General features: G+C 43.3%; 1 protein-coding gene across 3 annotated transcripts in view; it reads left to right on the forward strand.

Moving 5' to 3' along the window:
- Positions 1 to 3,037, forward strand: part of DCDC2 (doublecortin domain containing 2) — a 53,399-nt gene extending 50,362 nt beyond the window's left edge. For all 3 annotated transcript variants that reach the window (XM_077353023.1, XM_077353025.1, XM_077353024.1), the window contains 2 exons: positions 860 to 1,153; positions 2,509 to 3,037. In XM_077353023.1, the coding sequence (XP_077209138.1) occupies positions 860 to 1,153; positions 2,509 to 2,607 (393 nt within the window). In that variant the 3' untranslated portion in view covers positions 2,608 to 3,037. The remainder of the gene's footprint in view (positions 1 to 859; positions 1,154 to 2,508) is intronic.
- Positions 3,038 to 14,784: the final 11,747 nt, after the last annotated feature.

The following is a 14,784-nucleotide window of genomic DNA, read 5'->3' on the forward strand; positions in this document are numbered from 1 at the left end:
AACAGCCTAAGTGGAATGAAGTCTCAGTGTGGAAGGAGGGAAATTCTGAACTTATATATTTCCTCTCATGGTTCTGTTTGTTTCTTCTGTTTTCAAATTTTCATGTAGATAAGGCAGGGGAGAGAGTCTCCAGACTTGCAGAGAAATATTTGATTGTACGTTTTGAAAAATATCCCCCCATTGGCTTGATGAATACTGAGCATGTTTATTGTACTTGGAATGTTGAGAGCAACTAAGTGTCAATTAAAGTGTGTGTGTGTGTGTGGGGGGGTGAGGGTGGCCTACTCAAGGCCCTAGAAGTGATAACATCTTGGAGGGGGAGACATGATGCAGATTTCCAAATGATTTTTTGCTTTTCCTCTATGATATTCATCTTTCCCCTGATAGCAAACATCATAGCCAACATGGTGTAGTAGTTAGGAGCGCCGAATTCTGGATGGTAAACGGAGACACGGGAAATGGTATGTCACATTGGTGACAATTTATAGTATTCTGGAGGAGGAAACTTGATTTGGAAGATAATAGTTTCCTAATGAATAATTTCTCCTCCTCCCTGTTAGTCTTCACAATGTTACAGCTTCTTTAATTAAAAATACCTGGTAGGTGTGCACTTTTAATTTAGCTGATCAAAATAACTGTAATTCAACCTAGAACAGGGGTAGTCAACCTGTGGTCCTCCAGATGTCCATGGACTACAATTTCCATTAGCCCCTGCCAGAATTTGCTGGCAGAGGCTCATGGGAATTGTAGTCCATGGACATCTGGGGGACCACAGGTTGACTACCCCTGACCTAGAGTATTTTAATCCAAACAGCTGAGCATGGTACCATGTTATGTTTGCTTTCCCCCCCCCCCCCAGCAACCTGCAGAAACTGTGGATGAGGAAGAAAACGTAGCTCTGCACAATGGAGAATATTCAGCAATGAATGGGGAGGTTGATCCAGGTGAAGAAACCGGCGAAACTATCGACGAAATGGGAAAAAACGACGAGAAAATGGATGACCATTCTGAAAATGAACAGCCAGAGCTTGAAGAAGCAGAGGAGGGGAAGACTAGTCATGCCCAGGGTGGAAAGAATGAAGAAAACGGTGAGGAAATGGATCAGAATGGCCATGAGGAAGGATCAAAAGAAAGTGGCGATGATCCGACTCAGGTAATAGGCTTTCTTATCCCTAATGATTCCATGTACTCCATCCGTGGGATTTCAGCTTCAGAACAAGCCTGCCTTTGGTGAACGTGAAGGTTCTGTCTCGTTTTCTGTTTTTATGCTCCATCCTGGGCCGAGCATCAGGGTCCTTTGTACACTTTCCGTAATCTCATTTGTATAGGGGCAAAGTTGTTTTTCCTTCTCTTGAGTAATGCCGGGGATGATGCTCTCACATGCAGCATTGGCTGCTGCGTGAGAATGTAAAAGCAATTTGGTGTGCTATTTGATAACCTTGCATGACCTCATTTCCAGAGAGTTATCAGTTCATGTCTCCTGCCAAGCTAAGCGCACGGTCACCAAATTGCGCATTGGTGAAGGCCTCCTTTTTTGTGCCAGATGTTGACTTGTTAATTCTGATCTATTTCTTTATCATGGACTGCATGTTTTTCATGTGTAGGAAGACAAATTGATATTATGGTCTTTTTGTTCTCTCGCTATCTACAGACTGCTCCCCATGAACAGTGAGGTCCAAATGATATGAGACTAGCAGAACGCCCCGTTGTATCCCTGAATACAATGGTTCTAGGCCCTCCCCCCCACCACTCCGGGCAGGCCAGCCAAGACCTGGAGAGGCCTTGGCAGGCCTTATTGGGGTGGGGGGTGGGGAGGAGGCACTGATGGGCAGTCCATTTTCCCCCCACACTGCCCCCAAAAGGCCCGCAGAGGCCTCAGTGGGCCATTTCGGGGCGGGGGGAGGTGCTGGTGGGCAGTCCGTTCCTCCTCCCACCACCCCAGCAACTCTACCAAGGCCTGGCAAGGCTGCAGCTGGAGCTGCTTGGGGCAGCGGGAGTACTGGCAGGGGATTCCTCCCACCGGTCCACAGTCCCAGGTCCTTTGTCCACCCTCTTAGCTCCTGCTTACTGGGCTGGAACTTCTTCCAAATGGAAGAAGTTGGAGGGGGATGCAACCAGAGGTGGGACACCCCACCTTGTTGGCCATTCATTGGATGACTGGCCAATCAGGAATGGGATAGCTGGGACAGCTGACCTGATTGGTGGTTAGGCAGTGAGTCCCAGTTCCTCCCAGCACCCATTACCAGCTTTATCAATAGTTACGGATTAGTGATGCCAAGTGGGACCTGGGGATCCACTGGAATTACAGTGTATATGAGGGGGGAGGATGGAAAGGTAAGCAGGTTCTTCCCCATAGTCCACAGGAAAGAACAAAGTCATATGCTGCCTAGGGTTCCAAAAATCCTTGGGCCAGCTCTGTGTTCAGGGCTAGTTTATCATAAAAGAGAAGATTTTTTTTTGTTTTGTTTTTGGCCATGTCACCATAAAACATGTCTGCTTTTTCTTTAGGGTGATGCTCAGAAAGCTTCGACTCCGAGAGTAACCGTCACCAGTCCTCAGGAAAGTGAAAAAAACGAACAAGCGAATGACTATGCAGCAGTAGCGTAGATACGGTTCAAAGGACACAAAGGAGTAGCTAATGAAGGATTTGGAATGCAAAACGTCTTTTTCTGTACTCAGTTAATTTATAATGTGACAATATGATGGAGTGTCACCCGTTAAACCCTGAAGTGATAATGTGGTACCCGGTATTTAAGATAAATAAATGAAGATGATCAGGAGGAAGATCAAATTATAGTCCCAAAATTTGGTTTCTTTCCCAACTGAATTTGAAGGCCAATTACAGGGTTTTAAAGGAAAATGAACTGAAGGAATATTGAACTAGCCCACATTTATATTGACAACAGATATGTTTAGGATGAAAGCAGTTTGTTTAGAAAAGTTTAAAAAATGTTTTTTGTGATTTTAAATGGAAAGCCTGTAATTTTTTAAAAAAAGAAATAGTTGAATAAACATAAATCGTAGAATTTAATTTAAAGTTGAAAGCTGTATTTTCACTTTGTGGCATGAAGGCTAGGATAGAAAATTCTTAGTCCAGAAATATGCATTGATCCAGAGCCGTTCCGGGGTTCCTGCATGGATAAACAGTTCAGCTCAGTGAAAAGATCACACATACAGATATACATTCTCTGCTTAAATGAACGGCAAAGCCATTAAGAATGTCTGAGAACCACGTGACAATTAAAGCTCCCATGTCGGAAGAAAATGGCTGGACCGGGAGAATGGAATGTAGCCCCAAGAGGAGGAAGAGCTGGCTTTTTATACCCCGCTTTTCACTTCCTGAAGAAGTCTGACAGCTGTTTACAAACACCTTTCCCTTCCTCTTTCACAACAGACACCCTGTGAGTTAAGTAGGTCTGAGAGAGCTCTAAGAGAACTGCCCTGTGAAAACAGCTCTAAGAGAACTGTGCATGGCCCACGGTCACCCAGATGACTGCATGTGGAGGAGCGGGGAATCAAACCTGTTCTCCAGATTAGAGTCTGCTGCTTTAAAACCACTGCATCATGCTGGCTTTTATAAAGTACTTGTAAACTACTTTGCAAATAGATGTGCATCACTTGGTGCATCTCTTAATTCTAAAATAAGCCTGTTCACATCAAATCACAGGATCAAATGGCTTTAAAAATATCACAGTGTTTAAATATTGTCTTATGGCCTTTGGGCTGACCAAGGGATGGTACTTATTTAGCAGAGTGTGATGAAAACCTGTGAGTTGGGTTCCTCGTGGGCATAAATATCTTTCATCTTTAATACTGATGTGTTTGTCTTCTGGGCCAAGTCTTAGGACCTAAATCAATATTTGAGGGAAAGTCCGTAAAGGCATGTTCAACATTCATCGACTGCCAGATGAAGTTATTTGTGGATGGCATTTGTGAAATAGCCACAAAGCCTCAGACACACTCAATCTTCTTGATGCAATTTCAAAGACAATCCTTTTCTGAGAAAGACTTCTCATATTCAGCTGCACCTCTTCAATTAACATGTTTTTAGGGCCGTATTGATTATAGTGAATATTCCCATGGAAGGAAACAGAAAAACTAGTACGAAAGGCAAAGTATTAGGCTAGAAGTTTTCTCTAATCATGTGATTGAAGTAGAAAGTAAAATAACCATGTCATCAGCTTTTGCTACTGGAAGGTATGTGTGGGGGGAACCCACAGACTATTTCTGCAATAGTTTTATAGTGCATATTTCCTTTCAAAAACCCTTTAAACAAGAGAGCATAAATGAAAGGTGGGAGTACATGAAATAGCTAAAGATCAGTGACCACAGCTGTGATCTCTCCTTCCCCAACAGATGATTGAGAGAGGGGTGGGTGGATCGTGCTCCTTCCACTCAATGAGATGGATGGGTTCTATGAGTGATGGCTCGATACACCTGCATCTCCCTCCAGGTGACGTCAGGATACAGGAAATTCAGTAACTTTCTAGAAGCTCCCTTGCCTTTTCCTTTCAGATGTTGCTCTCCAGATGTTAAGGCTGATTTGTGGACCATTAGTTCTAATTTTATCCCTAGCAGATAGAAGACATATCTTGCCGATTCTCCCCTTGTGATAATAGTCTTTTCAGATATGCTGTTCTAGTTCTGGAAAACAACTCCGCGAAATAGTACCTATCTTGGCCAGGAAGAGGAAGCTCTTTGATTTGGGTACCAGTTCTTCAAAACATAATTTGAGATAAACTAACATAGCACTAACACTGAATGAAGCTACTACCTGTCCATAGTTGACCCTTTATCTGCCATGACTGAGAAGGATTAGTGGAATGTTCTCAAAGGATCTCAGACACTGCCCATTTTCACTCATTGTATACTGAAAGTCAAGTTTCCCTTTGAAAACCTTTGCCCTGTTTCTCTATGCCATTATCTCCCCCTCCCTTCTTGTGCTTCATTTTTGTTTTATTATGTGGAAACACCATTCATGTTATTGAAGTATCGCTATTTTTTTAAAACAGAAACTTTAAATAAAATATACTTTGGAAGTAAAAAAAAAAGAGAGAGAATGAAATGTTTAACATATAATTGTAAAATCGGTCAATATATTTAACTAGAAAAAAAATATAAATACATTTATCTGCCCTAACGCCATTTGGTATCTGAGTATTCATTTCTTATGCTGTGACAGATTCTGTTTTTTGAAAGAAATTCCACGTGTAATAGAAAACTAAAGCTACTAAAGCTATTTTTTTTGTCGTTGCTGTGAAATAGAACAATAGATGCTGGGTTCAAGTTTCAATTAGTACGCTGTGGTTTTTGCTGTTAAAAACCAGCCCATAAATGAGGGGGAATATTTAATTATATCACTCCTGTGTGGTAAGGCATTAACGTACATTACTTATCAGTGCAGTGGTTTCTGGTTACCTGTCCAGTTTGATACTTGGCCACCACATGAGTTCATCCAGTATCTGCAACTGGTGTGTTATTCTGTGACAAGTTAACTATTCTTAGGCCTGACTTGGCTGCTCTCTCTGTCTCTCACATATCCACATCCTACCTTTTAAAAACATGATCAAGATTCCTGAGGCAACAGCTGCTGAACTAATGTACCCCTTCATGTTCATTTTGGAATTTCTTTTGATGGTTGTATGTGTGAGAGAGTGACAGATTAGACTGAGAGACTCTCTGTTCATGTTCAGGTTTATCTGTCAGAAAATGTAATCACGACTTCTGTATTGTGAACCTCAAGCAAAACAATGCAACGACCAGACTGTTAACTTTATGTAAACAAAAGAAAAAGAAAGTGTATCTCTGAGGACCAGATTTTTCCTCAGAGAAAAAAGTTACTGCTAAAGAGTGTGTTTGATTGTTCTCTAGTGTGTAAGTAAACATATTCATTATTACTACAAAAGACCTTATTATTTAAAATAGGAAGAAAGTAACTAAGGAATTGCAGTTTAATATACAATTTTTCTCACTCCGCTGAACAAACTCTGACAAATCTTCCACAAAAGATTTTGTCATATTATTTTTTCCAGTTAAGATATTGATAGAAATCAAAATCCCACCCTCAATATCTTTTACCATTAAGCCCAAGAGTTTACTGGTAGGCTGGCTTGAGCTCCCTTTTCATGGCCATTTCAGTGTGGCTGACTGTGCCCAACCCGTTTATAGCCATGTCACACCAGAGAGATGTAATACATATGACAGTCTTTTCCTTGACTGTTGTGCATTATGTGTTTTATGTACGTGGCAGGGTGTTTTCCTCACCATGACCACATGTGGGCCATCTCTCAAGTTTGAACTGTGTTGAAAGCGAGCCCACAACCTTGGTATAATCAGGGGTTTTGGTTTGCCTTTCCTTTAAAGGTAAAGTTAAAGGTATCCCCTGTGCAAGCACCGAGTCATGTCTGACCCTTGGGGTGACGCCCTCTAGCGTTTTCATGGCAGACTCAATATGGGGTGGTTTGCCAGTGCCTTCCCCAGTCATTACCGTTTACCCCCCAGCAAGCTGGGTACTCATTTTACCAACCTCGGAAGGATGGAAGGCTGAGTCAACCTTGAGCCGGCTGCTGGGATTGAACTCCCAACCTCATGGGCAAAGCTTTCAGGCGACTGCCTTACCACTCTGCGCCACAAGAGGCTCTTTCCTTTAGCCCAGATTAAAGGATTATGGAAGCAATAGCAAGGTGGCATCCCCCGAAAGGTGATGTTCACAATGTTCCATGGTGACCTAAAAATGATGCAGGTGATCTGACAGAAACACCCTATGCTTTCTTATTTGGCTTGCAAAGAGATAAAAGTGCTGGAATCTTGACTAAACAACCCGCCCACTCTTTCAAGTACACACATATACCATATGAGAGTCTATAATTTAGAGTCCTAGAAAGTAAGTCATGTTTGTGCTTCATATTCCTGCTGTATATATTCATATATAAAGCAGATGAGGGTCCAATATTATGATCATGTTTTGGATGTTTTTCAAACATTAGAAAACCTTTAGAAGGGGCGGGGAGAGAGAAAATAGGAATGGTGGTCATCTTCTGCAGTTTTGATATTGTTAGAGTTCTAGGAAAGGTTTCAGTGTTCTCTGAAATTTATCTTTCAGGGATCAAGGGCCAAAATGTTACTTTTTTTCTCCCAGCATGGTCCCTAAGTAGAATTGCCAGCTCCAAGTTGGAAAAAACCTGGAGACTTTGGAAGTGGAGCCTGTTGAGGGTGGGGAGGGACTTCACTGGGGCATAATGCCACACAGTCCACCTTCTAAGGGCCACTTCTCCAGGGGGTCTTCTCTGTGTTTCCTGGAGATGAGCAGTAATTCCAGGGGATCCCCAGGTTTCACCTGAAGGCTGGCATCCTTTCCAGAAATCAAGGTAAAGTAACTGATTTCCAAGACTTAAGTAGGGACACAATGTTTAACTACAAATATTGTCCACTCAGAAGGAATGCTGAGCCTGCCCTCTTCTGCCTTATTACGTGGGCATTATCATTACAAGTATCTTCCTCCTGACTTGCCTCCAATACCAGAAGTTAAACGATTGAACACAGTGAAATAAGATGAGGGAGAATTAATTTCTTTTCTCCCACTTCTGCTGTGAAAATCAGAGCCTATACTCCCATTTTTTAAAGTGTGAATAAACAAATGTGGCTGCAGTTAGGTCGAACTTGATGCTTAGAGACAAACTATAGGAGAGGAAGAGTTTGGGCAATTCCACACATTTTATAAAAATAGCATTATGCCAGTGAAATGGTGTAACGCTAAAAAATAACACCTTTCCAGCCATTCCTCACCTTCCAGCTCTGTTGCTTTCCTCTGCTGCCTTTTCACGCTTCTTGACACTTCACACGCCTGCTCGAAATGGCAGAAGAAAGCAACACACGTTGCCCACAACTGTCAATCAAGCCAGGCAGCCAATCACCTTTCTCCATGTTTTAAAGAGCCCACAATGCCAGCTAATTTTTTAAAAAGTAAAACTTCTCCATTGAGATATCTATGCATCTAATCATAGATGCATAGTGTTTTTTTTAATGCCACCCCTTTTGCAATCATGAGCCTTGAATCTTTTTAAAATTAATATTAAGCCTGATTTTTTTGAGGAGAGGAGGCAATTTAGAGAGGCATACTTAGTGTGTTAATTGGTGGGAGGAATTTTTTTTTTTGCTTTGCCCAGACAATTTAACACCTCTTCATTGCTCCTGGCAGTTTGCTTAAACTAAAATTTAAAAACCCCGTCCCTGGGAGATGGGAGAGAGAGGTGGGTATAGCGCTACCTTGGCTCCACACATTTCCTTGGCATGTGGCTTGCTGGTTGTCCTCCTCTGCTCATGCTACATATTGTGGGGGATCCACTTTATTGCCCAGCTAGCACTTTAAAATGGAGGATGCAGCTACCAGTTTGCTGCTGGGATACTGGATGTTAATGACGTCATGAGAAATGCCAGAAATTTGGCATCTGCAAAAGGTAATCCTTTCACTATATTTTTGGGTGCAGAATGGCTGTTTTTATGACCTGCTTTTTTACTGTCCAAAGGAGTTTCAAAGCCTTCCCTTCTCCTCCCCACAACACACACCCTGTGAGGTAGATGGGCTCAGAGAGCTCTGGAAACTGCTCTGCAAGAACAGTCCTAAAAGATCTGTGATTGGCCCAAGGTCATCCAGCTGGCTGCATGTGGAGGAGTGGGGAATCAAGGTTCTGTCACATATCTAATGGACATTGTAGAGATAGCAATGGTGACAACTGTGTAATATTTGTAATATTTGTCAATGGTGACAACTGTGTAACATTACAACATAACAACTGTGTCAGCATTACAACATCTTTCATTTAGTGATCTCTTTTACCTTTTCTTTCCCAAAAAATAGGCGTTGATTTGATCATTTCTTTTTAACCACATGGGAAAATAATTCTGATGCTACAGAAGAGGTTGTATTGGGGCTACACCAAAACCCACAAAGAAAAATCTGCTGCAACACAGCAAAGTGGGAAAGAGCATCTCTGCTTTCCAGCCATTAATTTGTGACTCACTGTATTATGGGCATAAGCAAATAGAGGGGTCAAGGCAGCCCATATAGAACAAGCAGATGGTGGGAGCAAATTCCCTGTGCAAATCAGGAAGGAAGCTGCAGAACACAAACATCCCAGGAGTGTGTTCATCAACATGAACAAAGGGGGTGGGGGAGGGCAATGATTGCCAATTAAGCAATGCCAGATTTGATCTTTGAGCAAATTGTACAAGTGATTACGCTTCTGTTAAATAGCTTTTGGTATTCTAATCCAAAAAGGAAGAACAGTTTGAATCTGCATGAAATGTTGGCACAAAGTAATTAGGAGAAAGCATAAAGGATAATGGCAAGCCCCCCCCCCCCCATCCCATGACATTTATTAGGAGCTTCAGGGAAGCAAGAGGCCTAAACTGAAGATGCCAAGGTTCAGAACATATACTTTATGGAGGCAAATAGTCTTTTGCTGGGCTTTGGTAGCAGCATTGCCCCATTTCTCAGATCAGCCATGAGGCTGTTTTTCTCCCACGGGGGATTTTGAACCACTGCCTTCCCCTAGCTGCTGTTCCTTGCTGATGCAGCCACTCCGAGCTTCACAAAAGTTGTGCAAATTGTCACTCCTCGGGACCCCTTTTAGGACAGAAACCTAGACCAGATACACTGTCCCCCATACTTAGGTTCTCCTTGTAGGATACAAATCATCTCAGGGATTAGACTAATGCACAGCTTCAATACTGGGGCTGCCACAATTTATGCGATTTCAATTGAAAATGGAATTCAATGAGAACAGAATACTCTCCATATTCTAAGGATTTAGAAAAACAAGGTGATAAAAATGTATGCAAATCATCCTTCAAAACAGACAAAAATAGTGTAACCTAAAAAAACTAGCTGAGTGTAGATGTGCAGGAGAATGAGGAAGCAGAATGTGATGGCGACTGAGTGGTGGGGCTGGTGGTATGGGTCTGCAATATCCAGAAAAATTAACAGAGTGCTTAATTAAGCTAGGCTGCGCAGCATGGGGTTGCTGGCTCTGAGTGCATGAAGGTGGAAAACATCAAACAAAGGAAGTATGGGGCAATGGCTGTGCTATTGAAAAACTAATTATTAGGGAGCTCCATTCTAGATGGGAAAGGTGAGAAAACTTTCCCTAATAATCTAAGCTAGCTAGTTGGATGGGGAAAGATGCAGGAGGCATCTGGATTAGAGGCCATCATATTGCAGGCAGGCAAGGTGGAGAGAGAAGCAAAAGCAGCAGCAGCAGCAGGAGGAGGAAAGAGTCTAGCCTTAAAAGGACAGCATCAGAGAGATCAGAAAGGTGAATGGCCACTGTTCCTATCTATCTCACGGACTCTATGGTAAGGCATGTTCTCTTCCGGCAGCCTGAGGCAAGAGACATAGTGCAGAGCACAAATTCCAGCAGAATGGACCATACCACGTCAGACTGCAGGGGGGAAGGGATTTCATTTTTTTTTAAAGTTCTCTTTCTAATAATTCGAATGTTTTTCTTTCCCTGACAGCGTTGTTGCAAGATAACCATTGTGTCTGCCCTTTTCCAAACAATCATTTTCTAGAGGTAACATCTTGCCTTTTTTTTTTTGTAACAGAAATTGTTGCAAATTAGATTTCCACTCTGCTTACAGAGATAATGCTATCAGAAAGGGAGAGGAGAGATGGAAGGGGCTGGTGGATACCGCAGCCGTCGTTTTAGATGTCCTTCAGCACCCTGCACTGGAAGTCTCGAAATGTCACATTTCTACTCTCTACAACCTTAATTAAACTTGTCATTGGAAAGGTCGCTGTGGCCTTGCTGCTACCCACACACCACTTGCTTGACAGCCGTGAAGGAAAACTGCTGTAAACAGGATTCCCACTCCCATGAAAAGAACGAGACAAAAGCCTACAATTATAACTTGACACTGTGGCTATAAAGAATGAAAAATTAATGATGAATGACAATAAAGATTTATGTAACATTTTTGGAATGGTGGCCTATTTAGGCTTCCCAACCTCCAGGTGTTGGCTGGAGATCTGAGATTGCAACTGATCATCAGGAGACAGAGATCTGTTCACGGGGAGAGAATGGCTACTTTGGAAGGTGGACTCTACTTTCCCAAATCCACCCTCCAAATCTCTAGGGGCATTTCCACACCCAGGAAAAATAGTGAAATACTAACCTTTTGCAAATGCCGTATTTTTGGCGCTTTGTATGATGTCATCAGCATCCAGCAACCCAGCAGGAAACCGGCAGTTACATCCTCCATTTTAAAGTGCTAGTTGGGGAATTGCATAAACTGGATTCCCCTAACTATGTAGTGTGAGCGGGAAGAGAGCTACCAGGAAGCCACGTGCCAAGGGAATGTGCATAGCTGAAGTAGCGCTATCTCCGGCTCCAAAGCTTGCCCTTGGACTCACCTCCCTCTCCCTTCTCACAGGGATGGTTCTTCCTCTTCTTCTTTTTGATACAGACTGCCTGGAGCAACAAATAGGTGTACAATCACCGAGGCAGAGCAAAAAAAACCAGACACACTTTCCCCACCAGTTTACACACAAAGCATGCCTCTCCCCCACTCCCTCCCGGAAAAAAAATTGGGAAAAAGATTATTTCTTAAAAGCTTCAAAGCTCAGGATTCAAAGAGGGGTGGCAGTAAAAAAGAAAAGCCCTGCATAGGCATTTAAATTGAGAACTTTAATTTTTTTTAAAAAAATACTCGCATCCTGGTCCCTTTAAAAGAAGGAGAAAGGTGATTGGCCGCCTGTCTTGATTGACAGGCAGAAGAGGGGAATGTGTCTAGCACATTCCCCTCTTCTGCCATTTCAAGCAGGCATGCAGAGTGGCAAGATGCATGTGAGGGTGGCAGAGGAGCCAGAAGGTAAGGAATTGCTGGAGGTGCAATTTTTTCTAGTGTTACACTATTGCGCTGGAGTAATGCTATTTTTTTCATGTGCAGAAAAGCCTTAGGTATTTCATATCCTGGAGCTAGCAGTCCTATGCCTGTTCCACATACACATGATGGTTAAGAGTTTCAGAAGCCCTGCTCAGGATGCTCCAGAGATAAGGCCAGACTAGATATTTCTCAGTGGTAGGGTCATGTTTAGGGCAATGCCTGGCTTTACCAGGGGTTTCCAGGATATACAATACAATGAATACACAATACCATGAAAAACATAGTTTTGCCTGTGATGCCCCTGGAGATCTTTCCTTCTTCACTTATCTTATGCCAGGATTTCTCAACCATTTTGAAACTATGGACATCAGATACAAGGTGGTAAAGAAGAAGAAGCTGGTTTTCATGCCTCACTTTTCACTACCAAAAGGAGTCTCGAAGCAGCTTACAATCGCCTTCCCTTACTCTCCTCACAGCAGACAGCATGTGAAGTAGGTAAGGTTGAGAGAGCTCTGACAGGACTGCTCTGTGAAATCAGAACTATCAAGACTGTGACTGGCCCAAGGTCACCCAGCTGGCTGCATGTGGAGGAGTTGGGAATCAAACCCAGTTTGCCAGATTAGAAGCTGCTGCTCTTAACTACTACACCCAGCTGGCTCCTGTGGAGTCAATCACCTTGTCAGGAAGTGACCTTATATGTAACTTTCACTGTAGCTCTGTAACATTTCAGGTAGAAGATTGGCTTGAGAAAATGTCTTTTGAAATGAATGGATTGTTCAGAGGTGTTGGGGAGTACCTCAGCAGTGGGGATCTTCACCTTAAGGTTTAAGCTGAGATGGCCTGAGGCAAGGATTTGGCTGTCCACATTAGGCACGTGCATTTTGAATTGTTTTGAATGAAAATGGCCCCCAAAGGCTTCTTTTAAATGGCTGAAACATGGGCATCTGAAATGCCCCAAATATGTTTTGGAGAGTTACAGCTGTTTTGGGTGAGTGGCCATTTAAAAGGACAGCCGAGAGCCAGGAACTGCTTGTGGCTTTTCCACTCTCACTTTCCTGCCTTAGTCGTGGCTTTTGGGGCAAAGGGAAAGGGGAGGGAGGCAGACCAAAGGCATTGCAAATAAATTGCAATGAGGTCTTGCATCATGCTAAGTTTGCTTCAATGCAAGGGGAGGGGAGAGGAAGCTGGGGGGGAGGTTTTAGCCTATAGGGAGGCAGGTTTTGGAGGAAAAACAGCTTTTGGCCAATCACAGGTTTTCCCTTTGTGAAAGTCTTCTGTGCATGGCCCAGAGGAGTATAAAACTACGGGGTCTTATTACTGTCTCACTGACCTGCTGCTGGCTGCTCTGGTGAGATTCTTCTGACACTCAGAGGCTGGGCAATGGTAGTTGTTGCTGCTGCTGCTGCTGCTGCTGCTGTGCTGAACCCTGGAGGATCAACTCATCATCACTGCTGGAGAAGACTTCAATAGTTTGCTGAGGGACTCTCCTTTTTCCTCTTCTTTCTTTTCTTCCTCTGAACTAACTTCTTATTTTAAAACTTACTGCTCCTTGGGTTTCGGTGTGTGGGTGGGCAGGTGGGGTGGGATGGGGGTGCTTCATGTGAGTGGCTTGGGATACTCTATATTTTGTTTTTTTCCCCTATTTTCCTTTTGGATTGAGGGTGTTTTCTGCCTATGCAATCTGTTTTGTTCTGTTGTGGGTTTCTTGGGGTGTTGTTACTGTTTAATCTGTTTTGTCCTGTTTTTGGTTTCTTCTTGGGGGGCTGTTACTGTTTATAGTAATCTGTTACTGCTTAAAGTAATCTGTAGTTGTGGGTTGTTGTTTTTATCTGGTGGGGGACTTGTTTGGTTTATTGATCAGTTGTGGATTTTGGGGGGTGAATTTGGGGGTGGGGTTAGTTTTCTGGCTGTTAAAAATTGGTTTTGTTGTTGTTGGTATGGTTGCTGCTTTGTGGGGCCTGTTGTTTGGTTTGGGGTCTATTGCTGGTTGCAGATGGGAGCTTTTGGATTTCCCCCCTGAACTTGTGTATGTGTAAACTTATTGTTAGAAGGTTAGGTTTGTTTGTGTTCCTTCCTCCATTACCTGAGTGCAGTGGCTTTAGTGTGTGGGAGGGTAGGGACAGAAATGTTCCCTATTAGGTTTTCCCATCTAAATAGGCTTTAAGCAGAAAAGGGATAATTTAAAGTCCTGCTAAAACCATAGGATAGGTTTTCAGTCCCTTCCCTAATTAGACAGTTTAGGATTTGTAAGAGAGAAGGCAAGTAGCACCTCTTCATTACAGCTTAGATAAAAACCACATCCAGGGGCTGTGCTGCATCTCCACTGAAGGCCACTTTTGGGTTAGAGAAAGGGCTTCAAGGACCCCAGAGTCTTGGGTTCTGAGGGGCAAAGGCGGAGCCTGTGCATCTCACTGTGGCCCTCCTCCTAGACTTGGCAGACAGGTGTCAGAGTTAGGCTTGTGGAACCTTAACCTAACTTTCTAAAACAGTTGACTGTTTCCTGCGCAAAGTTAAGCTAGGGTCATTTAAACATAGCTAGGTTTCAGGGGTAGGTTTCTCCAGTAGTTAAACAACCCCCTACAGAAGACAGAGAGGAGCAAAATCTCCCGAGAAGTCTAGGTTAGGGTTTTCTAAAGAAGGGGGAAATATTGTCAGTAGTGGGGTGGGGGGGAGGAGGTGTCATAAGGTTTCAGGGTTCTTTTAGAGACAAGTGTCAGTGGAGGTAGCAGCTAATTTCTCTGCATGTAGAGTCAGATCGAGTTCAGCCCAGGGTTACAATGTTGAGTGACAAGCAGGAAACTCTGAGGGATCCTGGGGGCAAGGCCTTGGCACAGAGCAGGGGGGCTGAGGGGAGGGGGAGGGAGATGGCTACGACCTTCCTCCCACCTGAGAAGATGTCTG

Source organism: Paroedura picta, chromosome 9, assembly GCF_049243985.1.
Source record: "Paroedura picta isolate Pp20150507F chromosome 9, Ppicta_v3.0, whole genome shotgun sequence".
NCBI classification, from domain to species: Eukaryota; Metazoa; Chordata; class Lepidosauria; order Squamata; family Gekkonidae; genus Paroedura; species Paroedura picta.